Source organism: Argentina anserina, chromosome 3 (assembly GCF_933775445.1).
Source record: "Argentina anserina chromosome 3, drPotAnse1.1, whole genome shotgun sequence".
NCBI classification, from domain to species: Eukaryota; Viridiplantae; Streptophyta; class Magnoliopsida; order Rosales; family Rosaceae; genus Argentina; species Argentina anserina.
Window position 1 is genome coordinate 13,114,184 of NC_065874.1, and position 24,908 is coordinate 13,139,091.

General features: G+C 36.6%; 2 protein-coding genes across 2 annotated transcripts; one reads left to right on the top strand and one right to left on the bottom strand.

Moving 5' to 3' along the window:
- Positions 1 to 695: 695 nt before the first annotated feature.
- Positions 696 to 8,294, bottom strand: LOC126785685 (ubiquitin carboxyl-terminal hydrolase 14). The gene is made up of 20 exons (XM_050511309.1): positions 8,111 to 8,294; positions 7,472 to 7,643; positions 7,165 to 7,277; positions 6,741 to 7,077; positions 6,386 to 6,480; positions 5,614 to 5,747; positions 5,476 to 5,532; positions 5,322 to 5,399; positions 5,022 to 5,076; positions 4,891 to 4,932; positions 4,570 to 4,650; positions 4,142 to 4,340; positions 3,994 to 4,051; positions 3,792 to 3,914; positions 2,530 to 2,618; positions 2,357 to 2,446; positions 1,829 to 1,999; positions 1,582 to 1,697; positions 1,288 to 1,420; positions 696 to 1,162 (listed from the first exon to the last, which is right to left on the bottom strand). The coding sequence occupies exons 1-20, from the start codon at positions 8,204 to 8,206 to the stop codon at positions 984 to 986; spliced, it is 2,418 nt and encodes an 805-aa protein (XP_050367266.1). The 5' UTR covers positions 8,207 to 8,294; the 3' UTR covers positions 696 to 983.
- A 10,568-nt stretch (positions 8,295 to 18,862) lies between these two features.
- Positions 18,863 to 23,312, top strand: LOC126787028 (tRNA (guanine(37)-N1)-methyltransferase 1). The gene is made up of 9 exons (XM_050512965.1): positions 18,863 to 19,718; positions 20,010 to 20,108; positions 20,401 to 20,520; positions 20,619 to 20,785; positions 21,304 to 21,374; positions 21,651 to 21,793; positions 22,171 to 22,282; positions 22,798 to 22,910; positions 23,004 to 23,312. Exons 1-9 carry the CDS (start codon positions 18,879 to 18,881, stop codon positions 23,145 to 23,147), a joined length of 1,809 nt encoding a protein of 602 aa, XP_050368922.1. The 5' UTR covers positions 18,863 to 18,878; the 3' UTR covers positions 23,148 to 23,312.
- Positions 23,313 to 24,908: the final 1,596 nt, after the last annotated feature.

Consider the following 24,908-nt stretch of genomic DNA (forward strand, 5'->3'; position numbering starts at 1 on the left):
CTTTTTGGCTGGTCGCATGACTAGTAACTTTTCATTTTCATTTTCATTTTCATTTTCATTTTCATTTCATGAACTGCAACCAACAATTGCTTCTCCAAACGAGAGACTACTTGCAACAGAAACAATTGCAAATTAAGCAGAACCCAATCAACAGTGCCTATTTGCCTAGCTCAACTAAGAAAAAAGACAACGGAGACCAAGCAAGAACCTTGGTTTAGGCTTCTGTTTCTTCTCCCATGAAGATTCTATAGTAATGAGATTATGACTGCATTGGGAGATTAGCAAATTCTTGCTGTAAATTTCAGAATCAGAGAGAAGAGATATGTTACTATGGTCATGGAATATGGGCGCCTGATCCTTGTGTACTAACCGGAAGGGCACCTAAGGCCCTGAAAGTTTAGTTTGATCCGAACATGAATTCAGGCAGCCGGTTCAGGAACCATGAGCTTCCTGAGAGAGTTATGCTCGTATTTCTGGCAGAGTTTGTAGCCAAACAAACCAGACCAACGATTGTTTGCCCTCGTTGTAAGTTACAACGGAGTGCGTTACTCTTCCCAACCAGTTTGTGATGGGTTCAAAAACCAGACTTTTTATCAAAACCCGATGTATATTGATAACGATTTCAAAACACAGGTTTTTCCATTAGAGGTAACAGAAAATCATGAAATACGAGCAAGCGTGGAGAAGAAGGGTACTATCGAGCAAAGTACAGAACTTTTCTTTGTCATTAGAACTTCTGTTTGGAATTCTTCTTCTGTAACATGATGATTTCAATTTTTAAAGCATGGAAGTTCAGTAAAGGTCAGCTAATCTGAATCATGGAAACCTCATCTAAACGTGCAGCAAATTGACAACCAAGGCCAAGCTTCTACAAAAGATGAAGTGCACGTTGGCAGACTGTTGAAGTTCCACAAAATTGTGTACTATTCTTTTCCGCTTTTGGTTATCTCCAAGCTAATCTTCCGATGTTGAAATACTGGTGTCTAACTGTTTAGTCTCTCAAAGAAGTAAAGATAGCCCATGTCCTTTGGAGGATTGACAGAAGCCCCAACCTTCGCATCATTGAAGATTACCCATCTACCATCTTTGAAGATGTGTGCGACATAGTGTCCACAGAGTGTAGAGGTTCCAATATGGCTTACTATTCCTATGAGTCTGTACCCTGCATGAAGTCAAAAGCATAAAATATACAGTATTTACATTAGAATAGGTTGCGTCAGTCAAATACACACCAAAGACACATTAATATCACATGCTGCAGTTTAAGAAAAAGTGTAGGATACTTACTCCCTCCTCCATCAGGTAGCCCTGAATCAGCAGCAGTGGGTGTAGCTTCTGATGTTGTTGCATCCATATCAGTTGAGACAGCAGCACCAGGATTGCTGAATATCCAATCTGTGGCTTTCTCAATGTCTCCACCCTGAATAAGGAAAGTGTAATAATAAGGAAAGGCTGACCAATCTTGAGTGGTCGCAATGTACAACTCACAACTCGTGCAAAAACCATAACAAAAGCTACAGATTATTAAAATAGAGAAGACAAGAAAGAGAACAACAACAAGAAGCTGCAAAAAAGTCTTACCGATGCTTTCAATGCGGCCCGAGCAATATCTTCCTGAAAACCAAATGAAATCAACATATCCACTTTTGATTGGTCAACCTCAATTTGTCCGCCTTGAGAGATAGGTGTGTCTATATCTGGACAGAATAGAGTGGATCAGTATTATTTAATGCCCGTCACAAACACAGTTGAATCGGCAACTCTTGCTAGCAAGATACTGGTGTACTGCTCTCCAGGATGAGAAAGTTCTAGTGAAGATAGTAATTACCTGGATCACCCATGTGCGAAAGTACCCAATTCATTGCCTCTTCCACTCCTGCATTTGAGGTGTTAATGGCAGCTTTCTGACAATGAAGATGATTAAATCCCATTGAAACAAGCTGGGCAACAATATTCTCATCTGCCGCAGGCTTGGTTGGTTCTTCCTGTTCTCCAGGAACTGTGCAGACATTATTCAAAAGAATCAGATTATATCTTCAACTTATGCGATGCCAACTAGTACAATAATATAAAAGATGAAAAAGTACATCGGCAGTGTAATGTAGGCAATGCAGTGAGGTATACAAATAACTTTTTAACCTGAGTTCGTATGCAAGTTCATGCTTGTAATAAAATGCTTTGAAAATGATAACACAAGGAATCACAAGGCTGGACGTATAACAGATTAGGTAAAGACTTCACAAAAAGATCACTAAGGTGATAAATAATAACCAATACACATACACAGGCAGATTTTACAGTTTCTGTAAATAAACTTCTGTACGATACTAGGAAAAAGAACGATCATAATTCATACCACTCTCCGGTAGCAACTCCTCTTCCGGTTGAAGCCCCTTACTGCACATGTGACTAATATCTATAATATCAGGAACATCGATGTAGACATCTGCAAATATATACATAAACATTAAGAACAGTGCCAAAATGCCATATAGATGCAAAGGAACCTTGGGAAGCCAAGAGAATTACCAAGCTTTTTTGGCACCCAGCCATCCTCCATTACAAATTTTCGCATATGCAACACCAAATAGTCGGGGAATGAAGTTAGACCTGCACTCCTGCAAAATATAAGATGGAGAAAAGTAAGAAACAAGTTTTATCGAAATAAATCAAATTTTATCCATAGTAAATTAGAAATGACCAATTTCAAAAGAAAAGATTAAAAATAGAATGGAAATTCCTAGCTTATTGTTGAAGGAAAATAGCCAATGTGCCAAAACCTGACCAGCATATGGCAAGTTCGTAAATGCCAAGCATGGCTTGTGGGGGGATGTTCAGTCAGTTTATAATCAATTTTTTTTATGGCAAAAATGCCAATTTGCATCCCCCAAACTTGGCCATAATTGTCACTTTGCACCTCGAATTTGTAATTGAGTCAATTTACCTCTTGAACTTAGTAAAAACTGTCAATTTACACCCCGTCCGTTAAATTTAATATTTTCCATCCAAGTTTAAGTCACATGCCATGCATGTGATGGGTAGTCTTGCCATATAAAATTACTTGAGAGGAAGACTTGCAACTAGGTTATTGTTTTTCAAAACATGTTATTGATTTATATAATTTTTAATTTACATGAATTGGTATGTTAGAAGATATTAGAAAAATATAAATAAATATATAATAGCATTATAAATTAAAAATAAATGTGCACATATATAATTATATACACACTATCTTTGAAATGGGTGGGTATGCAGGGTATATAATTCGAAGTTTTATTTAGTAAGGTTGAGTATGTTGAAAAAAGATATAAATAAATTATTTGATAAAAAAATGAATCCTCCTTTTAAAGAATATTTTTATTTATTTATTATTAAAAAAATTACATATATAAAATAACAAAATTACCCCTCATGTACATAGCATGTGACACGAAATTGGATGGAAATACTTAAACTTAACGGATTGGGTGTAAATCGGCAATTTTTACCAAGTTTATGAGGTAAATTGACTCAATTACAAGTTCGGGGTGCAAACTGACAATTATGTCCAAGTTTAGGGTGCAAATTGGCATTTTAGTCATTTTTTATTTGGGAGACATCAACAAAATTCTTTTCCAACTCAATTTAAGTCTTTCAAATGAACTCTTGTCTAACGATCAGCATCGTCCAATATCAAATCTAAGTAATTTATTGTAATTATAATAAGCTGACATATTTTGCAGAAAGTATAGAAAACCAGCATCATCATCTAGGAAGAATCAACATCAGTAAATAACCAGAAAGCTTACTTTATTGCTGTTGTCTTGGCCTTCAAGGCAGTACTGTGGAAATCCTGTATCTCCTCTGGTGACGAAAAGCTTGCAAGGCATGCCTCTAGAGGGACCCTTGGACGTACAATTTCATCGCTGGATCTGGTAAAATTGACATGGTTAGCGAATAATTACAGTGGTTATCACAGAGAAAAATATGATACGACACACATGAACTTACACTTCCTTGCCTTCCGAAATCTTTTCAGCTTTCAGTTTTTGAAATGCTGCAAGCTCTTCTGCATTTTGCAACAAAAATAAAAGACATTAGACAGTCAATCATTGCACGCATGGTTCAATAATAAGTTAATAACAAACTCAAAAATTGCCTTTATTAGTAGCTTCATGCAGCGGAATGTTCAAGGAAAGAATGTAGTCCAGTCTCCTATTGTACGCAACTTTTCCAGATGAACACATAATACGATCTTCAATACCAAACTTAAAACTCCTAGAAGGATCAATTTCAGGTCTCCCACCATGAGCTCGTTCGACCTGATCAAGAAAGTGCAAGAAGAACTCCAAGGCATCCTAAACAAAAGTTGGCATTCAGGCATTCAGATTAAAGATCAAGAAAGAATATTAAATTAGTAGAGTAGCTTTGGAAGAAAGGCTTTACAGTAGCATTTAAGTATTGCAACTGCTGGATAAAACGGCCGAAGTAAGTCCTTTCTATTATCTTCTACATTATATAAGCATACTGTAAACTAGACAAAATAACTACCATCCCGCACTAAATAGAAAGAGATCGTAAGCATACCTGCTGTCTCATGGAAGAAAATTCAGGATGACTGGCAGCTATAACAGCCTTGAACATACGAGGAGGTATCCCATCCTGTTTCTATATTTGTAATAGGGGTGGCCAAAACAAAAGAATGTCAGAACAAGTCAAAATGGATCAATATGAACTCTTTACATCCTAAGGGAAGTTCCTTGTCTTTCCTTTTTGATTACTTTTATCTTTTTGATAAATAAATATATAAAATGGAGAAGATATACAAGAATAATTGAAATAGATGATAACTTAACATGACTTCATGGTCAACAGCAAAGAATATGACTGTTTATCCAGAAAGCTTACCAAATTTGTAGTAGGGGTGATAGCATTTGTCTGATCTTTTTCCTGGATGACACATAAGAACATGTAAACCAATCAGAGAACAGGAGCAGAAGTGTCAAATGAAAGAAACCATTCTTCTCTAACAGGCATACCTCTGATACAGGAACAGAGTATTTTCCAGACAGCAAACCATGTGCCAACTTAGTTCTGCCATACAACATGAAAGCTTTTATACACTCATAGAGATTATTCCTCCCTAGACCTGCCTTCTATGAATAACCTAATCATAACCTAATCATGTAATGATTGAGTAGAAAGGGAAAGAGAAAAAAGGATAAAATTTTGCAAATGTACAATAACTACAATATAAATGCTTGCAGTTTAAGCAACTCATTTAAATTATAAAAAAACATTTTAGAGCAAACCATAATTGCAGGATGTGCAATACTTACAGCTGCATGTTCAAATCTACAGTAGGATCAGCTGGAGCCTTCTCAAATGCTGCTTTCAGACTTTGATTCTTGTAGTATCTGAGGAATATAACTACTAATCAGCATAATTTCAATGAATGTTACATTTTAGTGAGATTATATGATATACACTAACCCGGAATAGAAGGAATGCGTTGAGAGTACTACTTGCATAGTTGCTGCCATGTAGCAGCTGCACGAAAAAAAAAGAGATATTTATACAAATAGTACAACTTCTATATCTTCACCAGCACTAGACAGGTATATAAGCTACCTGTTTCCAAGATTGACAAGACCAGTGTAACCAGGTCCAAAAATCGGCTCAACTTCCTGTCCACTTTCTTGAATACGGTTCCAGTCAAAATTGGTATTCTGATCAAGCTCCCTTTCAGCAGTAGTCATCTCCGTCTGAAAAGGAAACAGTATAGTTACAATAACATCAGCTAGTAAAATTTATTAACCAGTTATGCGTCATTGGGAAGTTGACCTAATTCCATTATAAAAAATTACTGAACTTCTCAAAATAAAATAATAAGATCTTTAGTCAGAGATCTATGATTTTTTATTATAAAACAAAAAAATGACCGTATGATTCAACCAAATGGCCAGGGGCACACCTCCTAATGGAATATAGCATGTCGAACTGGTAGTTGATAATAAGACATCTTAAAAGTGCCAACCCCTCGTGAAAAAGAACACAGATCATTTACAAGAGAAATTACATAAACTATAGAAGTTCCTCACATGCAACCAAAGTCATTATCTTCAGAAATGAAAATCAGATATTTTATGCCTCCATTTACTAGTAAAAGAATATTTCAAATGTCATTTTCCCAGAAAAATTATAAATTACTAGATCCTTCATACTTTCTTCTTTAGTCAAGATTCATAAAAGACCTACTACACAAAAAAGGAAATCATTCTACAAAGTACATTTTATTCTAATCTCAGAAGGGAAAGCAACTAGTGGTAGTCATTCTTATACAATCAGAGTCCAATCAAACTATTTCATAAAAAAATAATTAAAATCTGTAATGAGAACCAACCTTCTGTAATGAGGAGAAATCAATGCCAAAAAATGCCAGGTGTTGCGCTAAAAGTGGATCTATAACACTATCATCCTCTGGATAAGAGAAAACATCTGAGCTGCCACAATAAGTTACTCATGATTAGTAATACATACATATAACAAATCTCATTTATCCACGAAATCAGCTGCAATTATACTATTAAACTCTTAATTCATGTTCTCCAGGATTATATATTGCTAGTTCGCGTTGTGCCAACCAACATATTTAATAATGTTTAGCATACACATTTATAACTTTCATCAGCATAAAAAAGAAGCATATGACTGTACTCAACAAAAAGATCTCTATATATTGTTTATGGCAGCATTACCAGATCCTTCTAGATCAGCTGTAATTGTCCCTAGCTTTACAGCAAGAGGGTACCCTGTATCCTTATAGTATTCAGCAGCATGGTTATTTCCACCAGTACCATCCCAATTCTTTCGCCCACAAAGAATCGTTCCATCAGTTAGATTCATCCAAAGATTGTCTCTTTTATCACACTTAGAACATTTCCACCCAGATGAGGGAACAATGAAACCATTGTCAATCTGTTGCAAATTCATTGCATATACACTTGTTTGCTTCTTATCGGCTGTCCATGCTGCAAGTTGTTCTTTCTTCTCTGCACCCTCAGCCATTAAAATGCTATCAACCGCCAAGCGTACCTGCCGTTACAAAATTAACTCATTTCTTGATAAATAACTATAGTACTTCGACATCAGTCAACACCTAAAATAAGTAAGAATGCAAACCTTCTCTGGCAGCTCAACAGATGGAAATGGTAGAGTCACGTAATCAGGCAACAAAACAATACTGTGAGATTCTTCATATTCAGGTTCATTGTTGTCAAATCCCCCATCAATACCTACAAGCCAAAAGAATATATATTTAACTTTCACTAGCCACAGCTAAAATCTAGCAGAAAATAATATAAAAAGCACATATAATGTAGGAAACATAAAGAACATCTCTTCCAAACTCAGCGATCACAGGAATATAATGTCAAGAAGCACAGAACCTCCATAAGCACAAGCACATATCATACTGATCAAAAATTACCTATAGCCATGAGCGTTGGTTTCTTTGAAGGCCTATCTTCAGGAACCAAAACTTTAGTTTGCTTTATATGCAGATAAACTGGATTCCCAGTCTTCTCATAGTGCCATCCAACATAATCCTTCCCAAAAGCGAGAAATGAGTTCATGTCGACAAACAAGCCGCCTTCTGATCTCTGAAACTCATACCAATCAAAAACACCGTAAAAAGTCCACTCTCCAAGCACAATACATGTATATATATGAGGAACCTAGTCAATCGAAATTTCCGGCACAATCTAAATTTTCAGGAGTTGATTCTTAAGAGCATTCTAAACCTCATTTCGAATCTCAAAACAAACCTTGTCACAAGAATATCAGAAAAGCCCTAAAAACAAACTACTCTTCCATTTCTTTAACAACTACACTAGCTCAGCTTTCTTACCTTGCAAATAATTAAAATTCCACAAGCAAATTTCGACGAAAACACAATCATGAACCGCGATGAAAATCAAGAAACACTAAGCAGCACACTAATTGAATCCTAAACAGTAGCAAAAATCGATTAAAGCAACAGAATCGAAATTTCAAGAAATGAAAAGTGAAATAAAAAGCGAAATGGAGAGTGGTAAAAGCAAGTCGGGGAGAGTAAAACGGAGGTTACCGGAGTGTCGAAGGAGACGCAGCATTCTTGCTTGAAGATGCGGTTAGTCGGCTCGGGGATCCGAACGCGGGAGAGGTTGGATCGGAGAAGCTCCATCGGGTCAAGGAAGAAGACGACGAGGGTTTTAGGATTTAGGGAGAGAAAGAGAGAGTAAATGCTTGTACACGCTTTTTTGATGCCTTGCTCTTCTTCTCCGTCTCGAGAAGCTTCGGAGTTTATTTCGATTGAAAAGGGAAAGCTGTGATAAGGGAAATTAACTTTGAAATTTTAACCCAAATGAGAGGTGAAAACTGAAAAGAGTTACTGGGGAGAGTGTGACTGTTAAAAATTGGGTTAGGACTTATGATAAGAGACCAAGTTCACGCATTAGAATGATTAGATCACTCGATTGGACATAAACATTGTTTACAGATTTTTTATATTATATTTTTACGTATTGATTTCGGTTGCTATGTCTCAACCGTCAATAAAATATTTAAACGAAGATTATAGCAAATTATATATTAGTATCTAAAGACAACTTAAATTATAAAAAATGTCAATGAAAAACAATCTAATTATAAAATGGTTAATCTCTAGGGTGGGTTGGTAGGTATACCAACATCATTTTTACAATACCGCCTATCAACCAACACATAATTAGTATGAAAATCCACCATTTTTACCAACAAATAAAGTTGATATACCAACTAATTGATATGGTTAGTACGGTTGGGTTGATAATGGACATTTACTAACATATTTATGGCCCAAAAATTTAAAGGTCAAATCCAAATAAGTAATAACAATTAACAACACAAATACAAAGTTTTATACAACTTCAACTAAATTACCAAATACAAAGTCATAGATTAAACATGTCAAAGTCAAAATATAAATTTAACAAAAATATACCATTGAGACTTATTTTTCACTAAATGTAGGAAAAATTTATGGATATATATATATATATAGTTTTTAAGAATATATATATATATATATATATTGTTTTGTATGAGTTATTGTAATTGCAACTAGGCTAGTGGTAGTTGGCTTCAACTTACATGGAGTCGACTAAGTTCGACTCATCATAGATGCATATGTTGGAGTTTTTTTTCATAAAACTCTTATTTTGGTTAGTACATCATATTATGGTACACAAAAAACTTATACTACCTACCAACCATATTTTGAAGTATAGTACGGTATGTTGTACCGTGTACCATGGTATAACTTGGTGGTATACCAATATATATAGTACAATTGGCATATAAATTTGTTGGCATAGAATTGTGTACCATTGACACCCCTAGTCATCTCATTTAAATATAAATTAGAAAAAGATATAAAAAAAACTTTAAATAAAATTAAAAAATAGTCACTTCTTTTTTATTTTTCCGGACGATTTTGCCCTTTTTCACACTCTTCATCTTCCACTTTTTCTTTTTCTTCTATAACAACTATAAGTTTGCCGTCCGGCCATTGATTTAAGCGTATTTGGTACCGTTAGAAGATCTCTCCTCCAATTCATTTGATACCATACCAACTCCGAACCGACTACCGTACAAGGTACAGAAACCCTCGCAAGGGGCTGCCGCCATCCATGGTGATGCTCCAAGTTTTTTCGGCAAAACTAGAGCCCAAGGCTCCATAAATCTAGATATTCTCTTCATTTTAAGCACATTCATATCGATCTCTTTTGAATTTTAACATAATTTCATGGATTTACAAATTTCTCTCAGCATGTCATATTTGTAGTCACACCACCAGTCACACCAATAATCACACTAGTTGTTACAATATCGACATTGTGACTGTCATTGTATACCCGTGTATCTAGTAGTGTGATTGCACTTGTGACTTTTTTATGTGACTATATTGTGACAATAAGAAAATGAAAAAAAAAAGGAAGTAGAAAAGAATATGCTTTTTATAAGAAAAAGGAAGTAAAAAAAGGAGTTGAAAATAAGTGGAGTCGATCAGTTCACACCCATGCTTAGAACAACTTGTCTTTCTTTTTGTGTAACGGCAGTACATCTACTGGCTATGACTACTATGACGAAAAATGTGGTCCAATTTGCAGGATATGCTTTTTATTTTGTCCAATGTCATGAAGTAGCCCTTAAAACTAAGTAATGTTATCTAGACTATCTATATTGTGTAATCAGTGCAAATGTAGTATTGGCAGTATACTAATACCATGAAAGTTTAATGCCTGTTAGCTCTTAAACTTAGTGTTAATAGCTATGATTATTTAAAGAGTTTGGCCCTCACTTTGTAATTTGGGGTGCACCTCTATATTCAGGTCATTGAAGGTGCAATGAACAATTTGTTATTGTAATTAGTTGCTGAATAGTTTTCTTTTTTGATAGTTTAGCATACTATTTCGCAGTACTTATAGTTTCTACCTTTGGTGTTCTTCAAATTGATTCATATGAGAGATTGTATTTTTGCTAGAGATGATGTGTGAGATATAATGTGTGTGGCCTTTTGTTTTTGGTTTAATGAGTTCTATACATGGCTACTGATTTCAAGAAAGGTAACCAAGTGATGGGGTGAGAGTGGAATTATTGTGGCAGTAAGAGGGAAGAGGTAGAAACAATGGAGTTCAGTTTCTTAGTAGGATGGTCATTTTTCTAAACTTAGTCTTATTTTGTCTCTTTTATTTTCTTTTTAGGATATTGGTGGATTAGGGTGAAGTCATTTGGTCATGTTTGAATTGATTTCCGCTTTTTTTTTTCTTCTATTTTCTCTAGGAATATTTGAATATCAAGACAACAATTTGCATATGTACGTGCTCATCAACTAAAGCAAAGTGGAATCAATTTCGTTAAGCATATTTCGTTCTCTCCATATCTATTAAAATTGTGGATAACCATAGTGTTTGTTTCTAAATAATCCAAACTTTATTCTTGGTCTTCTTTCAATTTTGAGTGGAACTGAATATGTTTGTAGATTAAGGTTATGTTGGTTTTTATTTCAGTTTGGATTATTTTAGATCATTGATAGTTGGTCTTATTGTTTTGGACTTCAGAAACCTTAAATATATGGTGATGGTAGTGTAAGTTCTATATTAATATCATCATTGGTTAATCACAGTGATTTTGCAGCTCTAATGTTCTTAAAATGAGTGTCTGATTTTGTCAGATTTGTGATTTCAATTGTCAGAGTTGAAAGTTTTTGCAACGTTTTATTAACTTCACGAACGGTGATCTTCTCTTCATGAGACGCTCATGATTTTGCCATATATTTAGAAGTGGACTTCAACTTAGGTATAAAGAGTTTAGAGAATGCATAAAATGAAACCTTACACATATACCGCGGCGAAGCGCAGCCATGTACCTAGTAACTATATGTAGCCTTTGATCAGATTATACTGTAACCGAGGAGCATAAACCATGCCCTATACCGACAATACGTATTTATCGACTTTAGTTAAGTGGTGAACATTCACTGCTTCGGTCATCACTAAAATTGATCTTAGGTCAAAAGATAAACAAAGATATTTTTGTTCCGGGAGAATTATTATTCTACTATTTTGTGTGTCTTAGCCTATTTAGGTTTCCTTATTATAGTATATTATGCCTTAATGTACTAGATATGAATATCTGATTATTCGGGCGCTGCTGCCTCAGCTCGTTTTTCCGGATCTCGACGTCGTCCTCTGCTGTCGAGGTCGCCCCCGAAGCCCAGAACGCCGACGTCTCTTTAGGCTGGGATCCTCCGACCTCATCGTTGTGTAGCTCAGCCTTCTCGTCAACGTCGATGATTAACCCGTTCGCCAGATTGGAGCTCGCGCACTCGTCGAGCCTCCTCCATGTTGCAGCGCCCCAACGTCCTCACCCTGGATCGCAGCCCTCCCTCAACCTGGATTCTCCAAATCCGACCCGCGTCACTAACTTACACCGACTCGTTTTGGATATGGGCCCTCTGCTAGCCCAACAACTCCTATTGGGCCTCAGCCCTCCCGAGCCCAATGGCCTATTTACTCTAAACTCTATTCTTTTTCCTTTTCTTTTACCATTTATTGATTTAATCGTTTTATTTGCACATTTAGTTTCTACCTAATTTTCACGTGCTCGTATAGGAAAAATAATCAATCTTTGTACCACTGTGATGACATGCATGCCTGAAATGGATGTTACTCAAGATCTTTTTATGCCATCAGTACGAAGATCAACGAGGTAAATGAATTCATCTAGTAGCTTTCCTGCATGACGATCGATTTGCGGAGCAATTTAATTATATGCGGTCTATTTGGCAGACCAACAAGTATGTTTTTTTTAAGTTGTTGTTTTTGAAAAAATATATATATATATATATATATATATATATATATTATAGAGTGATATTAGCCTTCTTCATGTCTCTTTTCCGGCCCTTCTTACATGGCTGATGAGATAAAAGAAGGATATGATTCCCCTCTTGGTCGACGTTTTTCGTGTGATGGTCTTGGGGGAGTAACGTTATTACTTAAAAGGGAAGAAATCAATTTTGTGTGGTCGCCTGAGTGCACCGCTGTTTTGGGTGTTATTATAAGAATCGCCGTTATGCATCGATTATTTTGTGACCATATACATCACAACCCTTCTAATTCCGGTTACATACTTGAATTATTTCGTTTATTTGAAATCAATACAACCCCCATTTCTTTTGGAGGCGTCGCCATCGCGAATATTACTTGAATTTTTGAGGTTTTTTTAACTCATGTCTATGGACGATAATCCTAAGGTTTTCGTACTCATTTATTTGAGTTGAAATTCACTACTTTGAAGCAATACTATTTGCTGACAAAATATCCCAAAATAGAAAATTCTATGGGACACACGTACTTCACATGTGATTCAATTTACGTCTATGATGTTGTCTTACCAGAGTCGACCTTGATGCATGCTCCATATCCAAGAAACACAAGCGAAGTGCGAAGGCACAAATCTTTCACCCATCATCAAGAGATATTCTCTGAATATGTCTATCAACTTAGTTTATGTGGAATGCTACAGACTTCTTTTGTTACTGTTAGAGAACAAAAGTGATCTCTTAATTGATTGTATAAGCGCGCACGTTTGTTAATGGATTAATCTCCCATGATTGATGATGTATTCACTTATGCTCTTATTTTGTTGTAAAGTATCAACAATGAGCCACTTGACCGAAGTGGAAAGAATCAATACAAGCTGAACTAGACTTATTATGTTAGTCATTGTTCGTAAGTGAAGTCATACAATATTTGTAGGACTTATGGCACAAAGATTGTCTCATTATCCTAGTATTGACTATGATGAGTTATATTCTCTCGTTATGGACATAAAAACTGATTTGCAGCATATGATAGTGGTCATAATATATATGAAGGGATCTTGACACAGATAAGAAAGCGCCCGAGTGACTTTAATTGCTTGATTAAATGCCTCCATACCACAGAGAGCTTATGCAATCAGATTGCGACGTTCGAGAGAACATAGAATCGGTTACAAGAACTTACACCCATATGTGTTCATATGAAAGCCAATTTTGGACTCTTTATGCCTTCTAAGTATAGATGATGAAGAGGTTCAATGAGCTATAGATTCATATATGTAAGTGTTATTGAGACGCTATTGCTTTCATTATGATGTGATTAACTATGCGCCTATGCATCGTCATTGGACTTGAATTGTTTTTTTGACATGGGTCTAGTTATACATTTAGCGAATCAATACATCTCCCCCCACACCAACGTCTCCAGAAGCTCATACACACTAGCGTATGTGTTAATGTTGTTGTTGACACTGGTAGCGTATATGATACATATGATTCCATCTCGGACCAAAATCAGTCAATCATTGGTCCATTCCCCCATTCCTTTATGAAAGACACATTGCATGTGACAAAATCAGAATATGTCCAGTTTCATAGATCAACTTCAATGAGACCTACATAACAGCTCACTTAATGAAAAATGGTGAAATTAGTATCGTTGGAAAGATCTATGTGTCTACTTTCCAAGAATACTAACTATTTGATTATATCTGTCGTATTTAGTGAGTTAAGGCCATTTCAGCAAAGTAGGACAGTTATGTCCGGAAATTTGCAAGTCAGTCAATTTCGACATATCACTGTGAACTGCTCTGGTCGAATTAGGTTGTGAACTTTATGTCACTAGAAAGACACGTGTGTTTACTTTCCATAAAATTTATTGTTCACTAATACCTATTGCGACGAAGAAGTTATGGTTATTTATGTGAGTAAATGTTATTCTACCCGAGAATCTGATTTTCATTGCAAACTCTTGTTTTGAGTTGTTATGCAATCTTGTTTCATAAGATCTAAGTTTGGCTAAGTATAGCATGTATGATCTAAGGATATGTGGCGAGATAATTGATTAATCATTAGCTTAAGACTACTTTTGAGAAGTATGTAATAAACGTTGTATACGCTGTTCTTTATACTTCATGATTATGACACTAATAAGGGGAAGTAATTTCGTAGACATCAGGGGAAGTCTACCTCACATGATGTAATCAAATATAGACGATATGTTGTGTTTTTTTCTCCTTCGATCAAGTATTTTTTTCACCCAAAATGTTTTTATTTTGCTTGACAAAGTTTTTACCGAGGCAACGTTATATGCACCATGCAACTTAGGCATGCGACACAAGGAGAAGTGTTCCGGGAGAATTATTATTCTACCATTTTGTGTGTTTTAGCCTATTCAGGTTTCCTTATTATAGTAGATTATGTCTTAATGTACTATATATAAATCTCTGATTATTCGGGATACTCCGTATGTAATACCTATATATAAGCCTCATTATCAATTAATAAAGGGTTACGTTACCTCATTATCAATTAATAAAGGGTTACGTTATGTTTCATTACGTTATTATTATTCTCGCATCTATCATAATCGATTCAATTTTGACATTTTCATAGTAAAAATTGGGTCATGGTGTGTTGGTTGTAATTGAGGACAGTGCCACTCTCAATAAAGAATCGTATAGGAACTGAACTGAGAAAACCAAAAGCTGTAATATACAAATTTTTGACACAAATGGTAGCTAAGAAGGCGAGCAAATTAAGCTTCTAAATCACTAAATGTAACATCTACATGCATAAAGGATAAACAGGATAGGTACTACTCTGCCTCATTACTCGATAAGAACCAACAAGCAAGACCGCACCATCGATCTTGTTTTACATAATTTCAGGGAATAAGTGATACTGTATAAGATGGAGTTTGGGACAACTCGAGGACTGAAAAGAACAATGAATCTCTCTATTATTGTTTTGGATAATTTTGAACGAGGAAACTAAACCTAATAACAGAAAAGCACCTAATCCATATAGGTTCAAGAATAGTCCCTGCTTCAAGTTCATATTAAGCACTTGTGATGTGTTGGCAATCCCATAATCCTCATATATTTTTGTACACTCTCAATTAGAGTTACATTTCAAAAATTAATGGTTCCAAAGAAATAGCTTTACATGTCCATCCAATGAAACTCTCCTACAAGTTACAAATCCACCAACTGAATCAAAAATCCAAACCAACGAGAGACGAAGAAGAAGAACAACAACAATTTCCTTCTCAGCCTCTCTATCTCAGATTCTCCAGCCCCAACTTTCTCGGATATAGAAAATACGAAATCCCTATCTCCATGCCAACTTCGCCATGGATCCCGAAAAGGACAGTGCCAACTTTCCTCTCGCCTGCACTGCCCATGAATGTTCTGCAAAGGCCCAAGTGAGGCAGAAGAAGAAGAAGACGAGCGCGGTTAAGTACTTTCTATGCTTTCAAAGAGACGATGTGGCGTTCCCGCGGGTGGTGCCGGTGGGTTCGTCATCTATGGTGACGGCGGAGAGTGAATTGGATGTAGGAAAATGTAGCCATGAACAAAAGAAGCCAGAACAACATGGATTCTTTCATGCTTTGAAAGCAGTGTTGTTCAAGATGTTATTGGTCAGTTGTTGTTTTCTTTCTTCTTATTATTACCATCATTTTATATTTTTAAACAATAACTTGTTTTCCGGTATGTAGTTCTCCATAGATGAAGTTAAAATCAAATCAGAACGTACTGATTTCTTTGTATATATAAGAAAGAAAGAATACATGCATGGTTGAATTAATATTTCGTATAACTCTTCTTCCGTATGTGAGTACGTATGTTTTACTTTCTGTAAAGCATGCATGCATGCATACTTGTTCTGCACTTTCGTTTTGCAGGCTTGTTTCAAAGTAGGTCTTAATATTTGGAACTTAATGTAGTCATTATTAGTACCTTCTATTAATATCATGCATCTCCATTACAATATCACTCAGGTCAAGAAGATTCAACAAAGGAGATCAGGCAAGAGGTTTGCAAACATCCCAAAAATGGAGAGCTCAATTACTTCAGGGCATCCACAAGAATGGTCGGATCGCGAAGATGTCCCAAAGATAATCACCAAAACAACCTCGTCAGGGGGTAAATATCCCATTTTCACTACTTACGTCAAAGAGAAGGAAGAAATTATCTTTCCGACGATGCTTAAAAATGAAGAAACATGTCAAGATCAATGGATCAACAAAGGACGACATAGATTATCTCACCTTTTAAAGGCCGTATTGTACGAGACAGCACTGGTTAGTAGTGTCGTTTCTTAATTATTTAATTTATGTCTTATTTCCCTAAATAAATTTTTGATTTTCGTAAATGAAATGCACGGAATTGTTCATAACGACAGGCCAGGAAGATTCAAGCAAGAAAGTTAGGAAAAAGATATGGATCAAACGTGAGTAGTTTAAGGTCTAGCACTGGAGAATCATGTGAGGAAGACCCTGCAAAGTTAACGAAGTCTCCTGCGTCTACGTTAACCAACTCTTCTATGAGTTCTATCTTCACTTCATCTTCATTAGCCTCTACAACAAGTTCATCAGCAGTGTCACGCTCCACTTCACATTCGAGGTCCTTATCGGAGCGAATCAAATCTTTCCGATCAATCTCATCAAGCAATCTAAAAGCCAATTTGAGGAACTTGTCCGACAAAATTCGATCAAACTCTAGCGGTTCAAAATCCATTTCGAGAACTAAGATCTCCTTAGAATCCATTAATTCGAATTGTTTGAAAGAAGAGCAACATGCACATTTTGCCGACGATGTGACTCAAACTGAAAAGAAGAATAAGAAAGGATCAGGGTGTTATCGATCGGCTTCGGCTCTTTGCTTCTTGCTTATGAGTCTGTTAGGGTTGATAGTTTATGGTAAGCTTTGGGCCATATTAAGCACTTCACTGTGGCTGGTTTGTGTTCCTCTTTTTAGTCTGGGAGATCATAAATCGTCAACCAGCAATGTGGTTATTGAGAAGAAGGAAGTCACTACCGGTGGAGGAATGCTATCAGGGGCCGCTCGAGCTCGAACTCGAATTTGTCAGAGTCAGTAAACAAACTTTGTTTTGATAATTAATTTTGTGGGTTTTTGTAATTAATTTGTGTGTTACTCTGGTTTCTGATCACATGCATCGAGAGACATTTTTTTTGTTCTTTTTGATTAAATTTTAAGAGGATTTTGTCTGTAAAGGTGTTTATATGTAGGATTAATTTTGGAGAGCTAGCTTGCACTGCTCGAGACAAACTAGTCTCTTTTAGTTGTTGTAATTTTGTAAACTTTGTTGTATGTTGAGCATACACAGTTACACACACGTACTGTATGTTTATTTTCTTCGTTGGTTTACTTATATACTGTAAGTTGATTGACTCTTACAATGTGCGCATTGCAAGTTAAACATGGTGACTCCATTTCGTTAAAGATAGTATGTACACATTATGGATTCATTTTGTTCCGGCATATAGACCAAATAATACCGAGTATTTAGGGGGTTTCTATTCATACCTCTCATTTTAGCACTTAGACCTCCTCTTGAAATTTAACCATTTATTTTCCAATTTTACCCCTATTTCACAACAATCACATCTCTCGTAAATACCAACAATTATTCACTAACATTCTTGGTAATCGTTAATAGGACGTGTCAATTATGATAGGAAGTGTCAATTACAAGATGAATTCTAACCTAACATGAACGTTCACATAACAATAATAATTAAGATCAAATTGAGATTCACCTGACGTGTGGGAACATGTATCTCATAATTTCGGTAGAACTTAAAAAAAAAAACAATTTCGGTAGAAAAGATTCTTTGAATGTTTGGAAATAATTTTAGGTCTAATTACTATCCTTAAATCGGTTAAATTTCTTATCATTTCTCTAAGATCTAATCTAATTTTATTCAAACTTGTACTTGAGAACAATATTATCGTTTGTTTGTACAATTCTAGCTTTGGTACTACAAATATATGCAAACATATATGTGCATCAAATTCTTCAATTATATATTTATACCATTGATTAATGAGAGAAAAGGAAGCTAATTGTTGGCTATTGAGTGAGATGGTATGTGGGGGGTTTTTGAGCATCAATCATTGGGTACATGATCAGAATAGTATATAAAAAATATTTCAGGGATAAAATAGGATTTTTAAAGTTTTAAAAATATTAAGAGGTCTAAGTAACAAAATTGGAAACATGAATAGAAACTCCATTTTAAGAAAACTTCCAGAAGCTTAAAAAAGAAGAAGATAAAATGGACCGATCACGGTTAAAGTAAAAATAGATTTACTAAATCCATGGAATATGTAAGTAAATCACAGCAGTCACGTGCGCGTCACATGATCTTAAACCCTCACGCCCTCGGACTTCTCTGTTATGGGGTCTTGATTTCCCGGGCAAAAAAAATCCCAATCAACAAAAAAACTCGGAGTGAGCGACTATGGTCGCCAAGCTCTTCCTCAGGCCTCACTCCCTCCCCCTCTTCACTCTCCACTCTAATTTCCTCCTCCCCAAACTACCCTCCCTCCCCAAACCATTCCCCATCCTCTCCCTCTCCTTCTCCGCCACCTCATCCCAAAACCCAGACCTCTCCTACGGACCCTCCCTCCGCAAGGGCACCAACCCCCCGGTCCTCCCCGTTTCTCGCTCCACCGACTCACCAATCGAAGAAGCCCTAATCGACGAAGCGAGCTTCACTAGGGTTTTCCACATCGCCGCCCTCCGAGTCCCCGCAAAAGACTGTTTTGCCCTCGAGAGCCGCCTCCGTGGCCACCTCCTCAACTGGCCGCGCGTCCGTAACATTGGCCGCGTCGCGGGAGACGAAGTCGAAGACGATATCGCCGAGCTTCTCGCGAGTAATCGGAGTAAAAGCGACGAGGAGGACCAAAACGGCGTCGTTTCGCTGCACCGCCGCGTGTACGGGAAGGCCGAAGGCGACGGCGAGCCGCTGAGTGCGGTGCTGTACAGGGATAAGCTAGCGAAGACGTTCGACTCGCGAGGGTATGTGAATTTCCGGAACCTGGCGAAGATGTCGAGGCCGAACCAGAAGAAGACGAGAGTGGCGGCGGAGGAGGGAGGTGACGGCGGTGAAGGGAGGAGGAGGAGTGAGTTTTTGGCGGTGGAGGTGGTGGAGGATGGAGAAGAAGAAGGGGAGGACTTGAGGGGTTTGCTAGGGGGTGAGTTTCAGGGGAGGAAGAAATGGAGGGGCTCGACGCGGTTGCTGCTATTGGATGAAAGGTATGGGGATAAATGCGTGGAGGAGCTGCCTCAGGCGATTCAGGTTTGTGAATTGTGATCCAAAAATTGATGTAGTTTCTGTTGTAATGTAGCTTTATAATGCTGTAGTTTTGTAATGTAGCTGCATAATGCTATAGATTTGGTATTCCTTGTGTTATAGAAATGTTTTTGCTTTGCATAGATGGGACTAAATTATGATTTGAAAGTGTGAAGTATGATTGGTTTGGTGCATTACTGCCGTCGCACATAATTGTTTTCATCAGAAGACCTTATATTACGTTGGTTTGTGACTGTATGATTCAGTGATGTAATGTTGGTTTGGTATTCATTACAGGCTGTGATGGAGGAAGATACTGGGAAGAGTATGAGCCTTACCATTGAGCTCGTGAGATGCAAACTGACTCTGTTTTATGATTACTGGCAGATGAATGAGGTACTTTGAACAAGGATATCTTAGGTGTGCTTATTTAGTCCAGGCTATTTTTATCTTGCCATTTGATTTTCTTCTTCAAACTTTGAAACCTTTTACATCTCGTGTGGTACATTATCGTTCATCTTTTTAGTCACGCGAACGACTAGTTATGTCTTTTCCAGTCATGCTCCAGTTATTTAGCTTTTTGTTCATGGAATGGGATTGTGATTTATCTTTTTTTTTTGTTCGAGGGCTTTATCAGTTATACCTGTAAGTTTAATAATAATATCCATGGTTTTAATTGTTATGGCAGATATTGGAGGCTTTGCTCCCTGAAGGTATGATTGTTCCTTCAGCCTTTGAAACAGTCGGCCATATTGTACACCTAAACCTGAGAGATGAACATTTACCTTACAGAAAGTTCATAGCTAAGGTACTTATTCTGGATTATAATTATGATTATCATTTCAACAATCTGATGCACTAGAGCTGTGTTAATTGATATGGAGACATATTTTGTTCTATCTGCAGGTGATTCTTGATAAAAACAAGCCAAAGATTCAGACAGTTGTAAATAAAATCAATGCCATACAAAATGACTATAGAACAATGCAGCTTGAAGTTTTAGCTGGGAATCATTCACTTGTGACAAAAGTAGTTGAGAATGGTCTGCGATTTCAGGTTGACCTTGCAACAGTGTATGTTCTTTAGCGACTGGTTTAAATTCTTCTTTTTAGTAGCGCAAAAAATTGATAGGTTTCTGTGTTCATTTTGTTACTGAGGATATTTCTGGCAATTTTCATTCTAAAAGTTTCTCTTGACATCCATGTGTCTTTGCTTTATATTTTTCCGTTGTAATTATTGAGTGTCCATGGACATTGTCAAGATTATTGGGTCGTGATATTATCAATACCAAATGAGCTCTGCGCTCTTGCTTGAGAGCAAAGTTGTTTTAGATTCTAGGGGTAGAGTTTCACTTGGTACTTAATTTGCATTTGTTGCAAAAGTGGGATTTGTTGTTTTAGATTTGGCTTGTAGTGGATTTTCGTTTGCCATGATGTTTTACTGATGACTCTTCATCCTCTTGAGGCCTTGTTTTTGTGCATCTTATTCTCTTGTGTTTCACTATTCCTCATTCCTTGCTGCAAGCAAAAAAAACCGTTAAATATTTAAATGGATGGTCGCAGAGATAACATTTTTATGTTCTTTGACACAGGTACTGGAATTCTAAACTTGCAACAGAAAGACAAAGGCTTGTGAACAGCTTTACCCGCAATGATGTTGTGTGTATGTGTTCATCTTGGCCTCATTATACATATGTTTACAATACTCATATGTTGTATTCCTGAAACATAAAGAAAACACAAGAAAAATGCTCTACATATTTCCTGCAGCGATAATACTCTAATCATTATCCAGAGCTGAACATTTTGTCAATCAATAATGTTTTAAATTGGGAATTGTCACAGAGAAATTGAATAATGCTTCTTGATGCCTCACAGCTTTAAATAATCGATTTGAGCTGCTTAGTTTCATGCAGTAATATTTATTTGCTATCGACAGGTGATGTTTTCTCTGGAGTTGGTCCCATAGCTATCTCTGCAGCAAAGATTGTAAAACGAGTTTATGCCAATGATTTGAATCCCCAGGCTGTTGAATATCTGCAAAGAAATTGTGGTATCAACAAACTTGATAAGAAGATTAAGGTATGAAAGTCTTTGCAGTTATTTAGAATCATTGGGTTTGAGAAGTATAATACTACAGAACAGTTATATCTTTGGAAGAGAGATTGTGTAATATCAAAGTACAGCACGTCTTAATCTGTCAAACAATCATATACAATTTGCCCAGATGAGTTTTAACTTGATTAATGAAGCAAGACTTATGATCCTATTTGTAGTGCTAAATAAAATGCCCAACTAAGATTCTCCTCTGTTGCTTATATCTTGAGCTGCTATGAATTCTTAGTTCCATATGTACAGTTTCACGAAAAAGATTTTTTCCTTAAATTTCTCGAAAGGTTGTTTTCTAGGAACAGGGAAATGTTTTGCTTCATGCTAACTCTCTGTCTTCTATCGACTAGGTATTTAATATGGATGGAAGGAGATTCATTAGCGCCATGTTTGCAAGTGATAAAGCCAAATCCATTACACAAGTGGTGATGAATTTGCCAAAGGATGCTTCAGAGTATCTAGGTAAGTTTGACTTCTTCCCTTTCAGTTACAAGCAAATCATCCGTTAACTATCGGTTTGAGGTATTTATACTCAATTAACACGTAATAAATCTTTTTTTTTACCAATAAAATCTACAATAGGGCTTTTTCATGTGGCATTGTAGTGTTTAGTACTTCACTAGGTAAACTTGGTAATCATGTAATGTTGTAGTTTTCACCTGGTTTTTCTGGTTATTTTCACATTTGGGCAAGTTTGGTCGATTTGTTAGTGTGCAGTGGTCTGGTTTTACCTCATTTATAGAACCCTTCACATTTGGGCAAGTTTGGTCGATTTGTTAGTGTGCAGTAGTCTGGTTTTACCTCATTTATAGAACCCTTTTCTACAACACGGAAGGAAAAACTCAGTTGATGTCAGCTATTTTTCTGCACCTGTAAATTCAGTTGGTTTCTAATAAGTTACTAAACTCATTAGAGTCAATTTGCTGCTGTTATGCATTACTTGACCTAGCTGTCTCTGACTTCGCCTCTATGCACAGATGCATTTCGGGGAATTTTAAAAGACAGATCCAAGGATGATGAATGCAACTTGCCAATGATCCATGTTTATGGATTTTCCAAAGCTGAAGATCCTGAGTTTGACTTCCATCAGGTACGGTGCCGAATATGCTCACATGTCTGTATTTTGTGCTATATTTATACCTTCCATCAACTTTTCACCCCTCTATTCTTTAAAATACTGCAGAGAATAAGAATCGCACTGGCAGAAGTGGCAGTAGATGTGAAAATGCATAGGGTTCGCCTTGTTGCACCAGGAAAATGGATGTTGTGTGCATCATTTATCCTCCCAAAGAGTGTAGCTTTTGCAAAACCAGTGGATATATTATAGGTCAGAAGCTGATGTTCGTTTTGCCCATATCCTCTAGTGATGTACATAAATTAGATAGATCATAGATGTATATGGTTCTGTAGTCAGTTTAGGCAAAATTTGGTATCTACTACACATACCGTTTTTTAAATTATAATCTATGACATTGACTTCCATTTCCCCGTTTATCCTCTAGTTCCATCTGTGGAAGCAGCTAAACCCAGTTGGCATTTCATATTACCTCAAAGAATGATTCCTCTCAAATTGCCCTTGATAAATTAGGGGATTGATATCCTGAAAGAACTTGTCCAAGTAGGAAATGATAGTGTTGTATGAAGTGCCAATCTTCAAGTACCTACAATCCTACATATCCAATCTTGTATCTTGATATCAATCACTTCATTCTCTTCATTATCAAGAGAATGAAGCGGTGGACACTTCATTCTCTTGATAAATTCACTTGCTTATTGTCCGCCTATATGTGGTAATCTAATCGAGTGCGAATGGAACACTTGTTGTGACAATAAATGATGAAGGGTATCCAATTAACTATCCACCATTTTGAACCTGAACGTTTTAAATTGTTTGGTTAATGTAGGTAGAAAATCAACATGGGAGCCAACTATTGTTCTTATACTTTTTTGTTCATCAACCAGTAGCGTAGAGTAGGGTGTCATCAACAAGAGATTAGATCTATGAAAATAAAAAAAGTCCCCCTGTTACATGTATATAAGTAGCACATAAGGGGCGGATCCACATGTGAGGCTCTATGGGCTTATCCAAACAAAAATCTTCTGAAATATTTCTATGTTTGTGTGTGATGTTTGATACCGTATCCGTGTTAGTCAAGTTGGTTTACTCTTATGCTTATTATTAACCTTGTGATTGTGGTTCGAAACCGCCCTGGCTCAATGTTTTCTTCTTTTCTACTTCCTTCTATGTTTTTTTTTTCCTCCTCATTCCAACCACACTCTCCGGTTCGACAACTATTTTGGAATGTGATTTAGGCAGCAAGGCAACCACTATTGCTAGAACTAATTTTCTGGAATGTGTTTTATATTCAAATGTCTCCCCTTAATTACCTAATTTTGACATTGTCTCTGCCTCCCTTCCAACTACTGATAACACAACATCTCTATGTATTTGCAATTTTTATCAACATCTGCATGTATCTGGATTTCTTCTACCCGGTTCAACCTAGGTACTCGATCTGTTTGCCTGCACTTCTATCAGCATTAATTGTATTTTACAATGGTATGCAATGCAAACTTTTCATACAAACTCATGCCTCTTTGTATCATCTTTATGTAGTAGAATTCGTTGTTTGGTATAACTCATATTAGTTATTTAGTTAAGTGTTGTTTTATGGTAAATTTAAGCTTGCAATTTTTAGCCTAAATAAGTTTTGAATCCGCCACTAACCACATTGACGACAACGCCTTACATGTTCAGTACTGATACTTGGATGTGTCAGTGATATTTTGAGTATTGGTGGTTACTAATGGGTTTGACTGCTGTGCAGCGCTGCATACTATACATACCGAATCAGATAGAGAGTGTCTTGAAATGCACGTGAGGTCTGTGGGGTGTATGAACGGTGGATTAGGGGCGCTGCATGCACCATAGAATTTTCCGTTACTAATAGCTATAATCAACGGAACGGTTCAGATTGATGTCAGTATAGCCGAATATCACAATCTATGACATGATGTTGGGCCGGGGCACACTATCTTCAGCCGGAAGTCCAAATCCATACCCAGACAGAGAGAGCAAAACTAGGAG

Bases quoted from the DNA above. Each gene is read 5' to 3' on its own strand.
- LOC126785685 (XM_050511309.1), bottom strand. From the start codon at position 8,206: ATGGAGCTTCTCCGATCCAACCTCTCCCGCGTTCGGATCCCCGAGCCG. The intron at 7,078-7,164 runs GTTTGCATTCTT...TTGTAACGGCAG, and splicing joins CTGTTGAGCTGCCAGAGAAG to GTACGCTTGGCGGTTGATAG. The intron at 2,000-2,356 runs GTATGAATTATG...ATGTCTGCACAG, and splicing joins GGAGTTGCTACCGGAGAGTG to TTCCTGGAGAACAGGAAGAA.
- LOC126787028 (XM_050512965.1), top strand. From the start codon at position 18,879: ATGGTCGCCAAGCTCTTCCTCAGGCCTCACTCCCTCCCCCTCTTCACT. The intron at 20,521-20,618 runs GTACTTATTCTG...TTCTATCTGCAG, and splicing joins ACAGAAAGTTCATAGCTAAG to GTGATTCTTGATAAAAACAA. The intron at 21,375-21,650 runs GTATGTGTTCAT...TGCTATCGACAG, and splicing joins TACCCGCAATGATGTTGTGT to GTGATGTTTTCTCTGGAGTT.